The sequence below is a fragment of the Cynoglossus semilaevis genome, unplaced genomic scaffold (genome assembly GCF_000523025.1).
Source record: "Cynoglossus semilaevis isolate Cse_v1.0 unplaced genomic scaffold, Cse_v1.0 scaffold1431, whole genome shotgun sequence".
NCBI lineage: Eukaryota > Metazoa > Chordata > Actinopteri > Pleuronectiformes > Cynoglossidae > Cynoglossus > Cynoglossus semilaevis.
Genome location: NW_007585118.1, coordinates 332,674 through 347,912, shown reverse-complemented (window position 1 = coordinate 347,912; position 15,239 = coordinate 332,674). Strand labels below are relative to the sequence as shown.

General features: G+C 37.8%; 2 protein-coding genes across 2 annotated transcripts; both read left to right on the top strand.

Annotated features, from left to right (window-relative positions):
- Positions 1-230: 230 nt before the first annotated feature.
- Positions 231-2,889, top strand: slc25a44b (solute carrier family 25 member 44b). Its single transcript, XM_008337315.3, has 4 exons — positions 231-463; positions 1,151-1,813; positions 2,122-2,249; positions 2,548-2,889. The coding sequence occupies exons 2-4, from the start codon at positions 1,192-1,194 to the stop codon at positions 2,737-2,739; spliced, it is 942 nt and encodes a 313-aa protein (XP_008335537.1). The 5' UTR covers positions 231-463; positions 1,151-1,191; the 3' UTR covers positions 2,740-2,889.
- A 3,126-nt stretch (positions 2,890-6,015) lies between these two features.
- LOC103398643 (cellular retinoic acid-binding protein 1) lies at positions 6,016-13,733 on the top strand. The gene is made up of 4 exons (XM_008337314.2): positions 6,016-6,471; positions 8,577-8,755; positions 8,983-9,096; positions 13,556-13,733. The coding sequence occupies exons 1-4, from the start codon at positions 6,402-6,404 to the stop codon at positions 13,604-13,606; spliced, it is 414 nt and encodes a 137-aa protein (XP_008335536.1). The 5' UTR covers positions 6,016-6,401; the 3' UTR covers positions 13,607-13,733.
- The last annotated feature ends 1,506 nt before the right edge of the window (positions 13,734-15,239 follow it).

Here is a 15,239-nt window from a genome sequence, read left to right as displayed (position 1 = left end):
ACTGTAAAAGGTTTTTCATAAGGTTGAGCATACCTTAAGTTTTTCAGTAGTGATGTAGTTTAATTATAAGTCAGTTTTTGGTATAATCCTATGGACAATACAGATGTTAATCACATGCATGATAAACGATCATATAAATTAACTCTCCTTGTCTATGCTTTAGGTAGATAGGTCTATTCTATTCATAATAACTAAGTCAAGAGACGTGTTTTTCTGTGGGTTTTTACGGGTTGGCCATGAATGCATCACGCAGGTGATTGGCTGCTTGGGAACCTGGCGTTTGAAAGGGAACAGGAAGACATTCTGACAGTTCATTAGCTAAGACTTAGCTCTTTTAAAACACTGTTAGAACGAGTTTAGGACAGCGTTAAAAACAAAAAAATGAATATATAATGACGCCATAGTGTTCGAACCTCGATTCACAATAACGACATGATTCTGTAATTAACACCTGTCAGAGGAGGTACGTATGTCTTTAATGAGAGCTAACTCAGTGCTAACCCACGATACTGCTGCATAGATGCGGTCAAGCCAGGGTTGTTGAGCGAACGTCAAACGTAGTAACAGTTTCAATTATTGAGATTTATCAAATGTAATTGTAATCCTTCTCTGTATATCTCTTGCATTGTAACTCGTAAAGTTACGCCATCTTGAGTACATTATGACCGATGTTGTCACTGGGGTCAAACAGAGTAGTGAGAGAAAACGTGTTTTTTAAAAAGCAATTAACTCTTATATAATTAGTAATTATTTCTATTGTTAATTACATACATCAAATCAGTGACTCTAAGTTTCTGAGTGCTTCTGAATGTTTATATACATATACATATTCTTTAATAATTCTTTAGGTAGCTAAGATACTGTATTGTTATTACGAATTATTATCAATTCAGCATCAGAGGATAGGTTCATTATCATAAAAATATTTTCTTTCAGGGTTATTGGTTCCAATGGCTAGTTTAAGGTCATGCCCTTGATATTTATATTATGTCAAATATTTATAATTGTGAGGTTATATTCACAACATAGACCTTGGCCAATACATAAAAACCTTACACCATGCACAGTGTTATTGGATATCAAATATTGTTTTGTTTTTTACCTTGAAATCTACATCAACGTCACTAAAATTAAGTTCTCCCACTGACAGACAGTATTCAGTCAGATGAGGAGTCACCAACAGCAGGCAGGATGCAGCAGAAAAGGAACATCCAGATCATCGAGTGGGAGGACCTCGATAAGAGGAAGTTCTACTCTTTCGGTGTGTTCATGACGATGACCATCCGTGCCACTGTCTACCCAGCGACACTCATCCGCACTCGGTTGCAGGTGCAAAGGGGTAGATCCCTCTACAGTGGCACACTTGATGCCTTTTGTAAGATCCTGCGTGCCGAGGGCCTGCAGGGTTTGTACCGTGGCTTTATGGTCAACTCCTTCACACTGATCTCAGGCCAGGCATACATCACCACCTACGAGCTAGTGAGGAAGTATGTCTCACATTATACAGAGAACAATACGGCCAAGTCGCTAGTGGCCGGAGGATCGGCTTCCTTGGTGGCACAGAGCATCACAGTTCCTATAGATGTCGTGTCTCAACAGCTGATGATGCAGGGACAGGGGAAGGACCTCAGTCGCTTTAGACTGAACACCGACCTGGGAAAGACTGAAAGAATGTTTGGGCAAACTAGAAACATTATGGCTCAGATCTTTGCTGCTGATGGTTTCAGGGGCTTCTACAGAGGATACTTTGCTTCTTTACTCACCTACATCCCAAACAGTGCCGTCTGGTGGCCATTCTATCATTTCTATGCTGGTATGTATCAGGAAAGTATATGTCTATCATTGAAAATATTGGTTATATTTTCTAAAACCATTAGTTGTCACTGTACAGTCATACAGCCAAGTGTGTAGAATGAACTACACTTGTCCTTTCCTTGTACTTGGATGGTACTATATATGAGGTGTAACTATTATTAATGTAGTTACTTTTACAGTAGTGATAGAGCAGTTCACATGCTCAGGCATTACATTGATTAATGACTGTATGAAGACCTCACTGTTACTGTGTGTTTGAGATTAGATGTGTATCATATGTGTTACAACATCCATTATACTCTACAGAGCAACTGTCTAACCTAGCTCCCAGCAACTGCCCTCATCTGATTCTACAAGCTATGGCTGGACCTCTAGCTGCTGCAACCGCCTCAACTGTAACCAACCCTATGGATGTGGTCAGAGCCAGGATTCAGGTAACATCTATATTGGCTGTTTATGTGATAACGCTGTGGGTATTGTGCTAATTGACAATTTTGTTTAATTTCAAATGCTTAATTGTCTGAGTGCAGAAAACGTAGACTTTAATGTTAGTTCATACATGTTGGAATTTCATTTTATCACTCTTGTAAATACGTAAAATTAGATCACATCAACATATCAGTGTTCACTTGGTTTTTTTTTTTCCTCTGAATAGGATCACAATTTATCAGTTTGCAATAAAATGATGTGAATTGCAATTTAAATCAATTATCTATTGAATCTTTGGTTTAGGTTGAAGGCAGGACATCAGTCATAGAGACTTTCAGACAGCTGATTAAAGAGGAGGGCTTCTGGGGAATGACCAAAGGATTGTCAGCTCGTATCATTTCCTCCACACCCACCGCCATCGTCATGGTTGTTGGATACGAGACGCTAAAAAAAATGAGTTTGCGACCAGAGCTGGTGGACTCCAGACATTGGTAAAACACAAAGGATGGAGCACGTCGAATCACAGCCCAGAAGACATCAAGAACTTTGTTTTTTGTTTGGCCCATTCATGTTCATTTTTATGCAGATTTTAGTTACAGATTTAACACTGCAGAGACAGAGTTGTTCCTTTAACTGTGAATTTAAGTACAAAAAAAAAACTGTGTTGTTTCTAGGCCAAAAAACAGATGCAACCCTAAATAGTGAGGGTAATTGAGAAAAATTGAGAATTTGTTTTTACACTTTTCCAACATGCAAAATCACAAAAAAAGTTTTAATATGGTGAACCTGAATTTTAAATTTAAAACTGTTAACTGTGGTTACTTTTGTACTGATGATTTATGTCTAGTTTTATTTTAATTTTGGCTTAACGTTAATTTAGAATTTAAGACATTTAAAAGGTGGTTCCCAAAATCTTTTCCAGTGCCCCCTTTCTCAGAAAGACATATTGTCAAGCCCCGCACATTCAGTGATTGTATCAAAACTCCACTGAATTAAACTCGTTTTGAACACATTTTTTCTCACTGTGGCACAAATAAAGGAAATATTGAAATTCACTGCATTAGCTGCATCCCGTGCAATACCTCTGTGTCTGCCATATGGGGCCACGTCCCCTTATTTGGGAACCACAGTTTATTTGGGAAGACACAAGGTCTGATATTTAATTTAATCAAAGTACAATATTTAATCAACAGTTAATAAACTGCCATCTTCAACAAAATTGCAGTCATCAGCTGGGTAAAAGAAGGACAGCGTTTGGACTGGACATGGACTTATCTGTTGTGACTGTTGCTGATTGGTGCAATAATGTCAGATTTGTTTTGTAGAGCATGATGTAAATATATATTTACTGTAAATCGCAATGTTATTGTGTCTAAAAAGAATATTTTTAAGTAATTTATTTTTTCTTGATTTTCTGTGTTATGGGTGGAGGCGTTTTGAATGAATTGTAATTTTGCGGCTGTGTAACTGCTACTGTGGCTCATGTGATAACATTTTAAAATCTCCATCTAAAATGTTTTAATGATCTGAGCACTGTTTAGAGCATCATCGGTAGAAACTTTGTTGTTTTAAATGCAGGCAAATCCCTTGATTTACAAGTTAATAACACTAGTTGTACTACATGAACACTCCATTTAGGTGCTTTACATTTTTGTTTCTGATTTATTTAAAGCACATCTTGTGAAAGAGATTAAAATCATTTTAATGAGATTAAACAGTCTGTTTTGGGGGTTTATTTTCATTATCACTACAATCACTATAGGTGTCAAATGTTTGGTTCTGTCTTTGCGACCCTGTGATGGGCAGACCAACAGTTAAAAGTCTGTCCCCTACTGATGGCTGTTAAGATTTGCATTTATTCAAATTCAGATTGAGGAACGATTTACTCATTTACTCAGCCTGTGGTGCAATTTAGATAATAATAATAATAATTACAACAACATGCATTACAAACCTTACATTTAAAAACCCTCATCTCATATTTTCTCCCGTACTGAATAGTGTAAAGGAGAAAATGTGATTCTGAGACAGCAGCAGTTATTGTGTTCTCTCAATGCTCTCATGTCTGTGGGGCATCCATTCGTCTTACCAGGGTGACACTGTAACATCATAGGTCATGTGGTCTGACGGTTAACTAATCAGATGAGAGTATCGACCCAGTGAAATAAAAGTCTGTTGGTCATAACCTCCACTGCTGCTGTTGTGATCCTGATGATATTTCTGATGAAAGAAACACAATAAATGTGTTTTATGTTGCAATAGATAGAAATGCATTTCCAATAATACTAATATTTGTCTAACTCGCTTAAGTAATATTTATTATTGTACAACTATTTTAAATGTTAGCCAGTAGATGGCAGCAAACAATGATCCCACAGCCCCGTTTCATTTACACTCACATCCATATCCAGAAAACGTCTTTAAATACATAAAAAAAGTAATGATAATAATAGAAATAATAAAAACAGAGGATGGGGAGTCTTTAAAACCCTAAGAAAAAACAGGAATAGTTGGGTTCAGCTGAGCCTCAGAAGACACTGACTGTGGTAATAAATATCTTCTTTTGTTGTCACAGAACGCGATCTACCATTATTAGAAATGTATACTGCAGGTTATAAAGTTTTCAGATTGCCGGTTTATGTTTGAAACAGCTCATACGTGCCTTGAGATGTACAGTTCCGCAACACAGGAGAGCTCTGTACTATAATACACTGGACCATGATTATGTGCTGACCCAGACATGCGTTTAGGGTGCGTTAAGGTGCAGAGACGGCACTGACTTGTTTTAAAACGCTAATGTTCCATTGTTCTTAAGGAAAACGTTTGGACTGTACTGTATATATTAATGACAATAATGTTGAACCACTGCCTAGCACCCCCTGGTGGCAGGAGAATGCCTTACCTTGCTAACAGTAGACAGGAGTTGTGGCATGCTTTTTATTTGAGCCACCCTTAATTGTTCACTTTCCCCTTTTTGGACACGGGGCCACACAGACACCAAGGAAGCAGTGGTCTCATGAACGGAGTAAAGAGGAGGCCTGCTGAAGGTGCTGGAGGCCTCTCTGAGCTGACACTTCCTGCTGGGATGACAGAGTGCTCCCTGCTCTGCTCTATACATTCATTATCAAGTAATGTCTGGAAGGCACTTTGTCAAAAAGACTGATGAGCTTCTGTCGGCAAGGGAACAAATCAGACTGGGCTGAGGTTAAAGGAAGGGCCTCCCATTTCTCAGGGGGGTGTAATGGTGTGTGTGTGTGTGCATGTGTGGAGGAGCATTAAAGCGTTCAGAGGTGTGACGTGAGATGTGAAAAGACTATTGTGTAATCATTGAGATATCATATGAGCAAAGCAAAGGAAACAGTTTTTACTTTTCTGATTTTTGTACTTATGCATCCATCATATAAAATAAAAAAAATTACATTACATTGTAATTTCATCACGTATTTATCCTTAACCTCAAACAGCTCTGAAACTGTGAAAAGGTTGCCATTACTTTTACTTTTTTGTGCAGAAAATTCACACTGCAATAATGTCTCAAAGATTAGATTGAATTATTAGCAAAATGATGTGCTGATGTGTTTTTATTCTTCACACAGAGACAGAAAGAAAATCAATGTATTTTAAAATATTAATAAATATAATATATAATAACAAACATGGTTCACAGCACCTCTAACAGGAATGACAAAGAAACTAAAATCTGTTTAGAAACCAAAATGACCGAAAACCCAACCTTCCTTAAAAGTGTAGTATGAGGATAAACAAACAAAATACTGCCAGTTAAGAGATGCAGCAGAGAAGCCTCAGTGATATAAACACTGCTCAGTTCAACCAGCTCATCAGGACATCAAGAACTACCAATCAAAACATCATAAAAGCAACGTGCAGTGAGAATAAATCACTGTGAGATGATGTGAGTGGGAGAGGAAGCAGTGGTAACAGGCTTTGTTTTTTTTTTCTGTGTGGGATCATTTCACACATGCAGGGAGGAGAGGAGAGAAGAAAGAAGAGGAGAGAAGAGGAGGAGAGAGGAGGGAGCGCAGGGACAGACGGACAGAGACAAAGAGTCTGAATAAAGCAGGGGAGACACCGGACCTGGACGGCGGCAGCAGCAGCAGCAGCAGACTGACGCTCACAGATCAAACCCCAGCAAGAAAATGCCCAATTTTACAGGAACCTGGAAAATGAAAAGCAGCGAGAACTTTGATGAGCTCCTCAAAGCTCTGGGTGAGGATGGTCTACCTTATTTTTATGATGGTTTCCACTGTTTTTAATGGTAAAAAGTTGTTTTTAAAATAATCAAAAGATTCATATCATTACATATTTGTTTCTACTTACACTTTGTCCTCTTTGACTTTCAACAATATAACTTTGTTGGAGGTGAGAAGAGTTATCCTCAAACTAGGGGTTGTGGGTTTCATTCCAGACTGTATAGCTTTTATAACGCCACCTCCTGGCATTAACACAAAGTAGTATGACCAAATCCCTGAGGTCAACAGGATTATTACAGTGGGATGTAAGTAAACTTTGTTGAATCGATTAATGATTTGGAAGTTACTGAAAAAAGAGATATGATTTTGGTATAACATGGTTTATGATGTAGAGGCAGTACCTTATTCTGAGGCTCTGCCCAAAAAAATGGAGAACAAGTTATTAATTTATTAAATTATAATTATGATGAGACATTAACTAAGGATTATTACTGTGGTTACTAATGAGGTTCTGTTGTACGTCACACTACTTCAACCGTAGGTGTAGTTCAGTGGTTAAAAGGTGTACATTTTCATTAAAGAAAGTATATCGTCATCAACAATATATATAAAACTTGGATTATAATTGGACAAGTCAAGAAGAAATGACAACAAAACCCAAATACAAAAAAACCAAAAAGAAAACCAATAAGCTACAGCTCAGAGTAAAATGAACAAAAAATGTTTATTTTGGCCTGAAACGGTTTGATCAAAACATCCATAAGAAATGCCCATTAGTCCTGCAAGTTGTGTGATAATAATGTTATGCAAAACTAGAAACTGGACAAAAACAAACAAAACAAAAATTAAAATGTTTAATTAAAAATAGATTAAATGATCAAAATATCCTTGAGACAGCTAAAAAGATTGGCAGAGATGGTAAAAGGTTGTTAACAATTAGCTTTAGGATAGGAAGAAATCGTCAAAATTGGCCAGACATACTAGGAAACATAACAAACAAGCTGAGACGAAGCCGAGGAAATAGCTAACATACAACATAAAAGCCTGATTATTCAACCATGTGCTGTCTATCACTGTAAATATTTCACTAAATAAATACATTTGAATTTTTTCCCTCTATTTTTCCACCGTAGTCGAGGGGAGTTTCATTCAGTCCTAATAGTTTTACCTTCAAATGTGTTTTTAGTTTAAGGCTACTCACGCCAAACTGCAAAACCACTGGCTTTATTTTTATTTTTTAAAAGGAAGACAGGGAGATGAACAAGTTAAACATACACTGATGTCAGAATTAAGTGATGCACTAAACAGACTGAAGTGTTCACTGACCTGTTTGTTTGGTCATAAAGATTCATCCTTTTTTGAATCAATTATAATTAAGTTAAGAGCTAAACAAAACAAACAGCAGCAGCATTCCTCGCTCTCACCACCCTGTCACTGCAGTACACTCACAGCTGCTGCTCCTTTTTTTATCCTATTTGAAAAATAAGAAAACATTCAGCTTTGAACTCGAATACTTGAAGACTATCAGAAATGATTTTCTTCAATGTAATTCTAACTGTCTGTGGTCAAGCTTGATCCAAGAGAGGCTGAATTCATAATGTTTTTTTTATACCTGGGGGCCAAATGCTCCACCTAAAAAACATTCAAGTCACTCAAGCCTCCACCGGAATATTGGAATTTAGTTTTATCGGTTCCATCACGTAACTAGGTGTCTTTGACAGCTTTTTACAAAAATGTATGACACACAGCTTTATTATTTGTCATAAGTCAGATGTGATAACTGAAGGCTAGCACAGCAACAACCTAAAGACTTTAATGATGCTAAGATGAAGCCATGCTATACATGTAAAAGACAAGAATAATTTAAAATATTGCTAAAAAATAAAAGTCTGGCAAAAATAGTTGAAAGTTATGCTAATTTGTAAGTTATTAGCTGACGTTGTAAATTATTAGGACATGTGTGTACTAATGAAAAATGAAAACATAGTGGTTAATGAAAAAAAGTGGAAATGAAAACATGGACTAGAATTTTAGAGTTTACACGAGTTTTTTTTTCTAATTCTAATTCTGATTCTCTTTATTTCCCCTTTTATTTTCATTTTGTTTATCTCTGTCTGTCAGGTGTGAACCCCATGTTAAGGAAGATAGCTGGGGCCGCTGCATCCAAACCTCATGTGGAAATCAAACAGAACGATGAGCACTTTTACATCAAGACCTCCACCACGGTCCGCACCACTGAGATCTACTTCCATATCGGCGAGGAGTTCAATGAGGAGACGGTGGACGGTAGAAAGTGTAAGGTAAATTCACATGCATATACTTTAAAAATATATATAGGGCAAAACAAGATTAAAATAATATTTGAAAAAAAAAAGAACAACCTTTGACCTTTTAAGTTGAAATACTGCTGAACGTTCAGTAAAAACCCAAAGATAAACAGTCAGAAACCATTTTTACTGTCACTGTCCTGTTAGAAAATGCAGGAAAAAAAAACAGGGAACGTCATTAAAGTGCTGCTTCTCCACAGAGCTTGGCCACTTGGGAAACAGAAAACAAGATTTACTGCAAACAGACTCTGGTGAGCGGGAACGGCCCAAAGACCTTTTGGAGCCGAGAACTCAGAGGGGATGAACTCGTCCTGGTGGGTAGTGTTGCAAATTACAGTCTATGACATGACACTCAACACCACAGGTGAGAGAGAGTCAAAAGCAGAATTGATTTAATACCATTGGCTTAGAGAAGACACATTCAATGGCTGCCCAGAACAAGCCACAGATGTTTGGAGCTGCTGTAAAGACCCTGGAGGAAGTGCAGCAGCAGGTGATTGGCATCTCCAGCCACATGTGTTACTGGTTTGAATTTGACCACTAAGAAATCAGTGAGGGATAAACTAAGGTGACAGTTCTCAACGTTAGCTCACGCTCCTCAGTGAAGCCTGACCCAAGAGTGATGGACACAGAAAAGACTTTTAAGGAATGCACTGAACTCACACTGTTGGAAAAGTTGAAAGGATAAAAGTCTCTCGTCTGCGTAGAGTAGATAGAAAATGACAGCAGCAGCAAAGCACAGCTCCGTGCAACACTAATGAAATCCAACTGACAGCAACAAAGGTTTGGAAACAAACAGACAGACAGATATTTGTTCCCCCTTTTTCATAAAATATCAAATAAAAACGCAGCTCACTAATCAAAATGAAACCTGTTCAAACTTGTGTGAACCTGGATTCAAATGAGGTTTCCACTGGTGTGAATGTGTTTCACACTTACATGAAAAAGTACTGAAAACTTAATGAGCTCCAGATCTGAGTCACTTCACCGCTAACACAGAACCTGATGTTTGTGTCATTTGTCTTCCTGTTTTCATCAAGAATGTCGCAAAATATGATTGGCTTTCATCCTACAGGGACAACATGTGGGAACCACATGGTAGAGGAGTGGTTAGTGCTCTTGCCTTACAGTAACAAGATCACTGGTTCAACCCTAGTGGTAACAGATGGTCTTTTTTATAGTTTCCTGGTTTTCTCCCACAGTCCTCAGACTTTTAGGTTTAGGTTAAATGGACAATAATTGGTCGTTCAAGATGCCGCCTGGAGACGTTCCTTTTAATAGATACAATTTAGGTCATCCAACTTACATGTATTTTGACTATTGTAGTCTTAATGGCAGACAGATGTACAGTAAAAGTAAAAAGTACTCACCATCTATTGTAGTTTTCTTCCTGTGTACTTGTATTTTTACACAGGCACTTGTCTGGATATTGTAAAAACACCACAGGCCACAGCTTCTGTTAAAGACAGAGATGAGGATGTTATTAGTCTTCTTCTACTGCGTTTTTTCAAACATCATCCACTCATACAGTACGTACCTTCTGCTGTTGTACTTTATCATCGAGGCTCCTCCAACTGGAATTCCAAATTACAAAAGCCCAAGAAATTGGTTCCCATCAAAATCTGGGACAATGTTTATATCTTTCTGGTTCTATTCAGGAATCCCTTTAACGGCCGATAAATACCATCTGTCTTTTAAAAAAATGACCATTAACGTTATAAATCAAGTAACAACTGAACATAATTATCCACAGACTTCCAAAAATGTGGAGTGAGTTCCAAAACCCGCAAACCCCGTCAATGTTTGGGCAGTAACTTTTGCTTTAAAACAGCCATAGCTGTTTACATCATGTAAAATAGCATATTTAAGCTTTTTTTAAAGGAGAAGTGAGACTATTTTAGATACGAGTACTAATTGTATGAAAACTCTTCAATTAAAAGACTAGTTTTCTCTGTTGAGTCTTAATCTCAACAGAGAAAATGAATCTTTCAGTTTTGTTGCAAACTTATGGGCGAAGTCAGTCATTCAACTGTCAACAAGAAGGCTGTTTTGCAGGGATGGTCAAGCACAGAGAATCCAGGACGTGGAAGAAAGTAAAAACTATCCAGATGGTCTGAGAGGCTGTAACTGGGTGGTGACAACAGATGTGAAGATGTTAATGATCTGGTCACAACACTCACACAGAAGGCTTGGTGTTAATGTTATGAACTAATGTTCATGACTGTTAATTTCCCTTTCTAATATTTGAGGGTGTGGATAAACACAGCAGAAGATTCCAGAGATGGTCAGTGGATGATGATGATCCACACGTAGAATGAAGAGGTTGACACAAAAGTTAAGGGTCTGCTTCTAATGTCTTCCTTCGCCCATCCCTTTGAAAGATGGACCACAATAGAGATTTCAAAGAGAACAATATTATTCTCAGTCTCACTGACATACGTTTGTTCTCAGACATCACATACCACACACACGCTTTCATCAACTTGCATCTGTCAGAGACACTTTGGTCTCCAGTTCCTGGCAGCTCAGGAGACAGAGAACGTTTTCCTGTAAACATCTGGGATTTAACATTCGTGGATTTATTGGCCAGATGGACAACACAGCAGAGTCCAGGGCGACTTTGATGATGAACTTTTCTTTACTGACGGTGACTAATCTCGGCACAGGCAATCAGGAAAATATTTCAGAGGGGTCGTAATTTGGACTGTGTATTGGTTTTCAAACAGCGAACAAAGCTTTGGCTTGAACCAAATCTGTTTTTATTCAAGATAAGGGTGTGCATGAGCGTGGAGAGATAGGCTGGTAATCTGAGCAGCATGTGGGATTTGGAAAGAAAAACACATAATGTTTCAAAGATAACATCACCAGTTTTAATGTAATTCCTGTGAAGGCAGAGTCCAGAGAAATATATTCCAATCTGGAATAATATTATCAAATATTTTCATGTTAGGACCAAAATAATAAATTACACAGATTGTGTATACAGGCTGCTGTGAGTGAAGAACTTTAGGTCTGAAGTTGTACAAACTACACAATTCTGGCAACAGAGGATTGATGGAGATCAGTGACTGAACCCACAATTCAGGCAACAGACATGTGGGCGATGTTGCTAAGGAACAATGAACATACTGTGGTTCAGACAAACATGTTACCATACTGTACTAAAAAGACTTCTAATGACACCAATCAACATCACAGTGGTCACACACATTGACTCAGCTCATCAAAGCATTTTCAAGTCCATTAATTAAACTCTTTATTTAAGTTATATGTTATATGTTGACGCAAATAGTTGTGTTGATAAAAACCAAGCTTGAGCAATTTTACATTTAAATGTGTATTTATTTTTTAAATCAAATACAAATCAAATTTAAGTACCTTAAAGTATTTTATTTCTGTTGTACAAAACTAATTTTAGATATTTTATTATTTGAACCAAAGTCCTTCCTACAGGAATACACTTGCTTACTAGCTTTATCATTTCATTCTACTACGTTTCTGACCATCTACGTATTTTTCCTGTAAAATATATAATGTAGGATTTGGCACCCTCTAGTGGTAGAATTACACCATGTCTAAGATCAACTCTAAGAATAAAAAGTCCACCCATGGTTTTTGATAAGTGCACACTTACCTATGGTTAATTAAGAAAACTTTTTTCCAAAAAGCATATTTTTGATTGGGGTATGTGCAGAAAAACAGAAGTACATATAAACTCACCAGACCAGTGCACCTCCACCTCCCACGGTGGACCACAAACAGCTGACCTGCTGTCTGTGATGCAAGATGTGGTGGAATGTTGGTAGTCCTCAGCACCAAACATTTTAGAGTCTGTGAAAACATAGATCAAGTGGAATGATTGCTCGTCTCTGTGGTAGTGAAGCAATCTGAACAAATTAAAGACCACATTTAGGAAAACAGTAGCAAAAGCCAAGGACCAACTTTTGGGTCCAGATCCACCAATTGAGAAACCCTGTGTAGAGATTGGTGGATACACTGTGTAAATTGACCCCCCTGGCCCCCTCCAATTAAAGCTGTAGCCAGCAGATGTGATTCTCAGGGTGAGGAGAGAGAGGGAAGGACTAAAAGATGGATGTGAAGTTAAATGGACCCAGCACATTTACTCTGACAACCATAGATCGTACATATAAAGTGGTGAACAATGAATAAAAGAAGGTGCTTCAGAATGACAAGTTGCATTTATACTTGTCCTGTACAGAATCACCATCTACATTTCAACCTAATATGCATTTAAGAAGAACAAAAACCTGCCTCAGCTGGTCAACGGTCCAGTTCTCTGTCTGCTCCGCTGGATCTAATTGAACTCATTGATCATTTCATTCAGAAATGACACTGAACCCAAATGTTTCCTCCACTTAATGTCTCCCTGGGCATCACACCACATGGCAGATGGAGCCTCTCTGGTCCATTATGTCAGGCCACTGCACGGCCACACATAAGGATGATGAGTGGAGATGCAGTGGCTCATGATACAACGCCTCTGGGGACAAGCCAATAAATCACCTTTACATCAGGAAACACATGCCCCGTCCAGGCACCCTGCAGTCCCTAGACGGCACAACAAAATAGCTTTTCAATGCCATTTTTAGGAATAGGAATATGGTCTTTTGAAACTAGGCAGTGTAGTGGTAGATACAGAGGTTAAATAGAATGGATCTCAAAAACAGTGCCAGTCTTAAGGAAATCATATTGAAATTTTTTAAGGTTTATGCAGTTCACCTTTCTCACAGATGTTATCCATCTTATTTTCAGATCTTCGGAGCCGACGACGTGGTTTGCACAAGGATCTACGTGCGTGTGTAGAAGACACACATCCGCAGAGATATGATTCCATCTCTCAACTGTGACTGTGGAAAAGAAAAATCTCAAATTGTTGATAATCAGTTTTGACGTTTTTAGCATCGTGCACCTTCATTAAAGACACTTTCAGCCGGGTATTCCTGCTTTGTCTTCATTTGCTCCTGCTCAGGTCAATGACATTTGCTCGTTGAGTCCTTTTCACACTGAGGACATAGATGTGTACAGTACAGAGTGAACTCATGACCATCATCAATGACATTATTGAGCCAAACTGATCAGACTACTCACTACAACTGCTCACTAGGCTGTCGTTAATACATAGTCTGCATCATATCCTCCCAGTAGTACTTTCTACTTCTAAATACTTTTAATTCTGAAACGCCCTTATTGTTTGTGTGAAAAGTACAATGAGAAAATAAAGGTCAAGAGCAGCATCCGGACAGACAAACATTCCAACACTGATTAAGTAACATCTAGTAGTTTCATGTCTGTATTTGAAGTACAGACATGTGAGAAAAACACAGTCACCTTCAGTACACAGAAACTATGAAGTGAAAAGGTGAAAAAGAATAACACTTACATAAACAAGGTTATTCTATTATGGTATATGGCTACAGGAAAATATATGCACATTAAACTATTAGTAATACTCCCAATTGTTTATATACCAGACATGTCATGGAAAAAATACACAAAAGCGAGCATTTTATCAAAATCATTAACAGCAACTTTCTGTCATTTTAGGGCAAATTGTCTACAGAGAGAAGGACTTCTCAAAGTTAGTGGATAAAATGTCAACAGTGTATAAGTTCGGAAGATACCTCAGCATTGACTGGTACATTTTTGGTACAAAAAATACAAATACTGAGGATCTAAAACACAAAATATTAGAAATAAAATCTGAAGTGCAGCTGGATGTCTCTCATGGATGAGGAGTTGCTTTTGCACTTTTTTCTTGTACTTTTCAAATACCTTTCCACACTGATACTGTAGTTGAATGACTGGGAACAGTGGTTAGATTCCTTCACAGTTGTGTTCTGGGAAAAGCTGGATTCTGACTTTGCTCTACATTACCATGGTTACCCTCAACACATTCCAAAAATGTCAAAAATGTGCTTGGATACATGTGTGCACTTGTATTGTTACAGCCCCAGCTTACTTACACAACACGAGTAATACAAACGACTTAGAACTTAAAACTCTCTATACAGATAATAGTTTAATGCAAAACACCAAACTAACGGCCAGGTACAACATCATAAAAGCAAGAGAAAATAGGATGACACACTGGATGGAGGTACAAACCTCACTGTCTTTCTGGTAAGTTCCATAACACACACACAGCACAGTTATAAAAATAAAAGTGTTCCAAGATTGTCCACAGCTGGTTGGGTTTCTGACCAGTTTCTGTACAGTGACTTTTGAAGGACAAAGAACTCTTGGTGTGGAGTCTTTGATGAACCTCAATTTGTTAAAAACAAACAACACACTGCCATTAGGGTCAAGATGTCAGTACACATCAGTGTGTGACACATATCTACGCTTCAGTTTTTAACTAAATTATAACAACTGTATGGACTCATTGATGATGAATTAACTCTGAATTTCCATCTGTCACTTTAGTGAATACTGAAAT

Excerpts from the sequence above, each read along its gene's own strand:
- slc25a44b (XM_008337315.3), top strand. The coding sequence starts at position 1,192 with ATGCAGCAGAAAAGGAACATCCAGATCATCGAGTGGGAGGACCTCGAT. Across the intron at positions 1,814-2,121 it reads ATTCTATCATTTCTATGCTG|AGCAACTGTCTAACCTAGCT; the intron begins GTATGTATCAGG and ends TATACTCTACAG. Across the intron at positions 2,250-2,547 it reads TGGTCAGAGCCAGGATTCAG|GTTGAAGGCAGGACATCAGT; the intron begins GTAACATCTATA and ends TCTTTGGTTTAG.
- LOC103398643 (XM_008337314.2), top strand. The coding sequence starts at position 6,402 with ATGCCCAATTTTACAGGAACCTGGAAAATGAAAAGCAGCGAGAACTTT. Across the intron at positions 6,472-8,576 it reads TGAGCTCCTCAAAGCTCTGG|GTGTGAACCCCATGTTAAGG; the intron begins GTGAGGATGGTC and ends TCTGTCTGTCAG. Across the intron at positions 9,097-13,555 it reads GAGGGGATGAACTCGTCCTG|ATCTTCGGAGCCGACGACGT; the intron begins GTGGGTAGTGTT and ends TCTTATTTTCAG.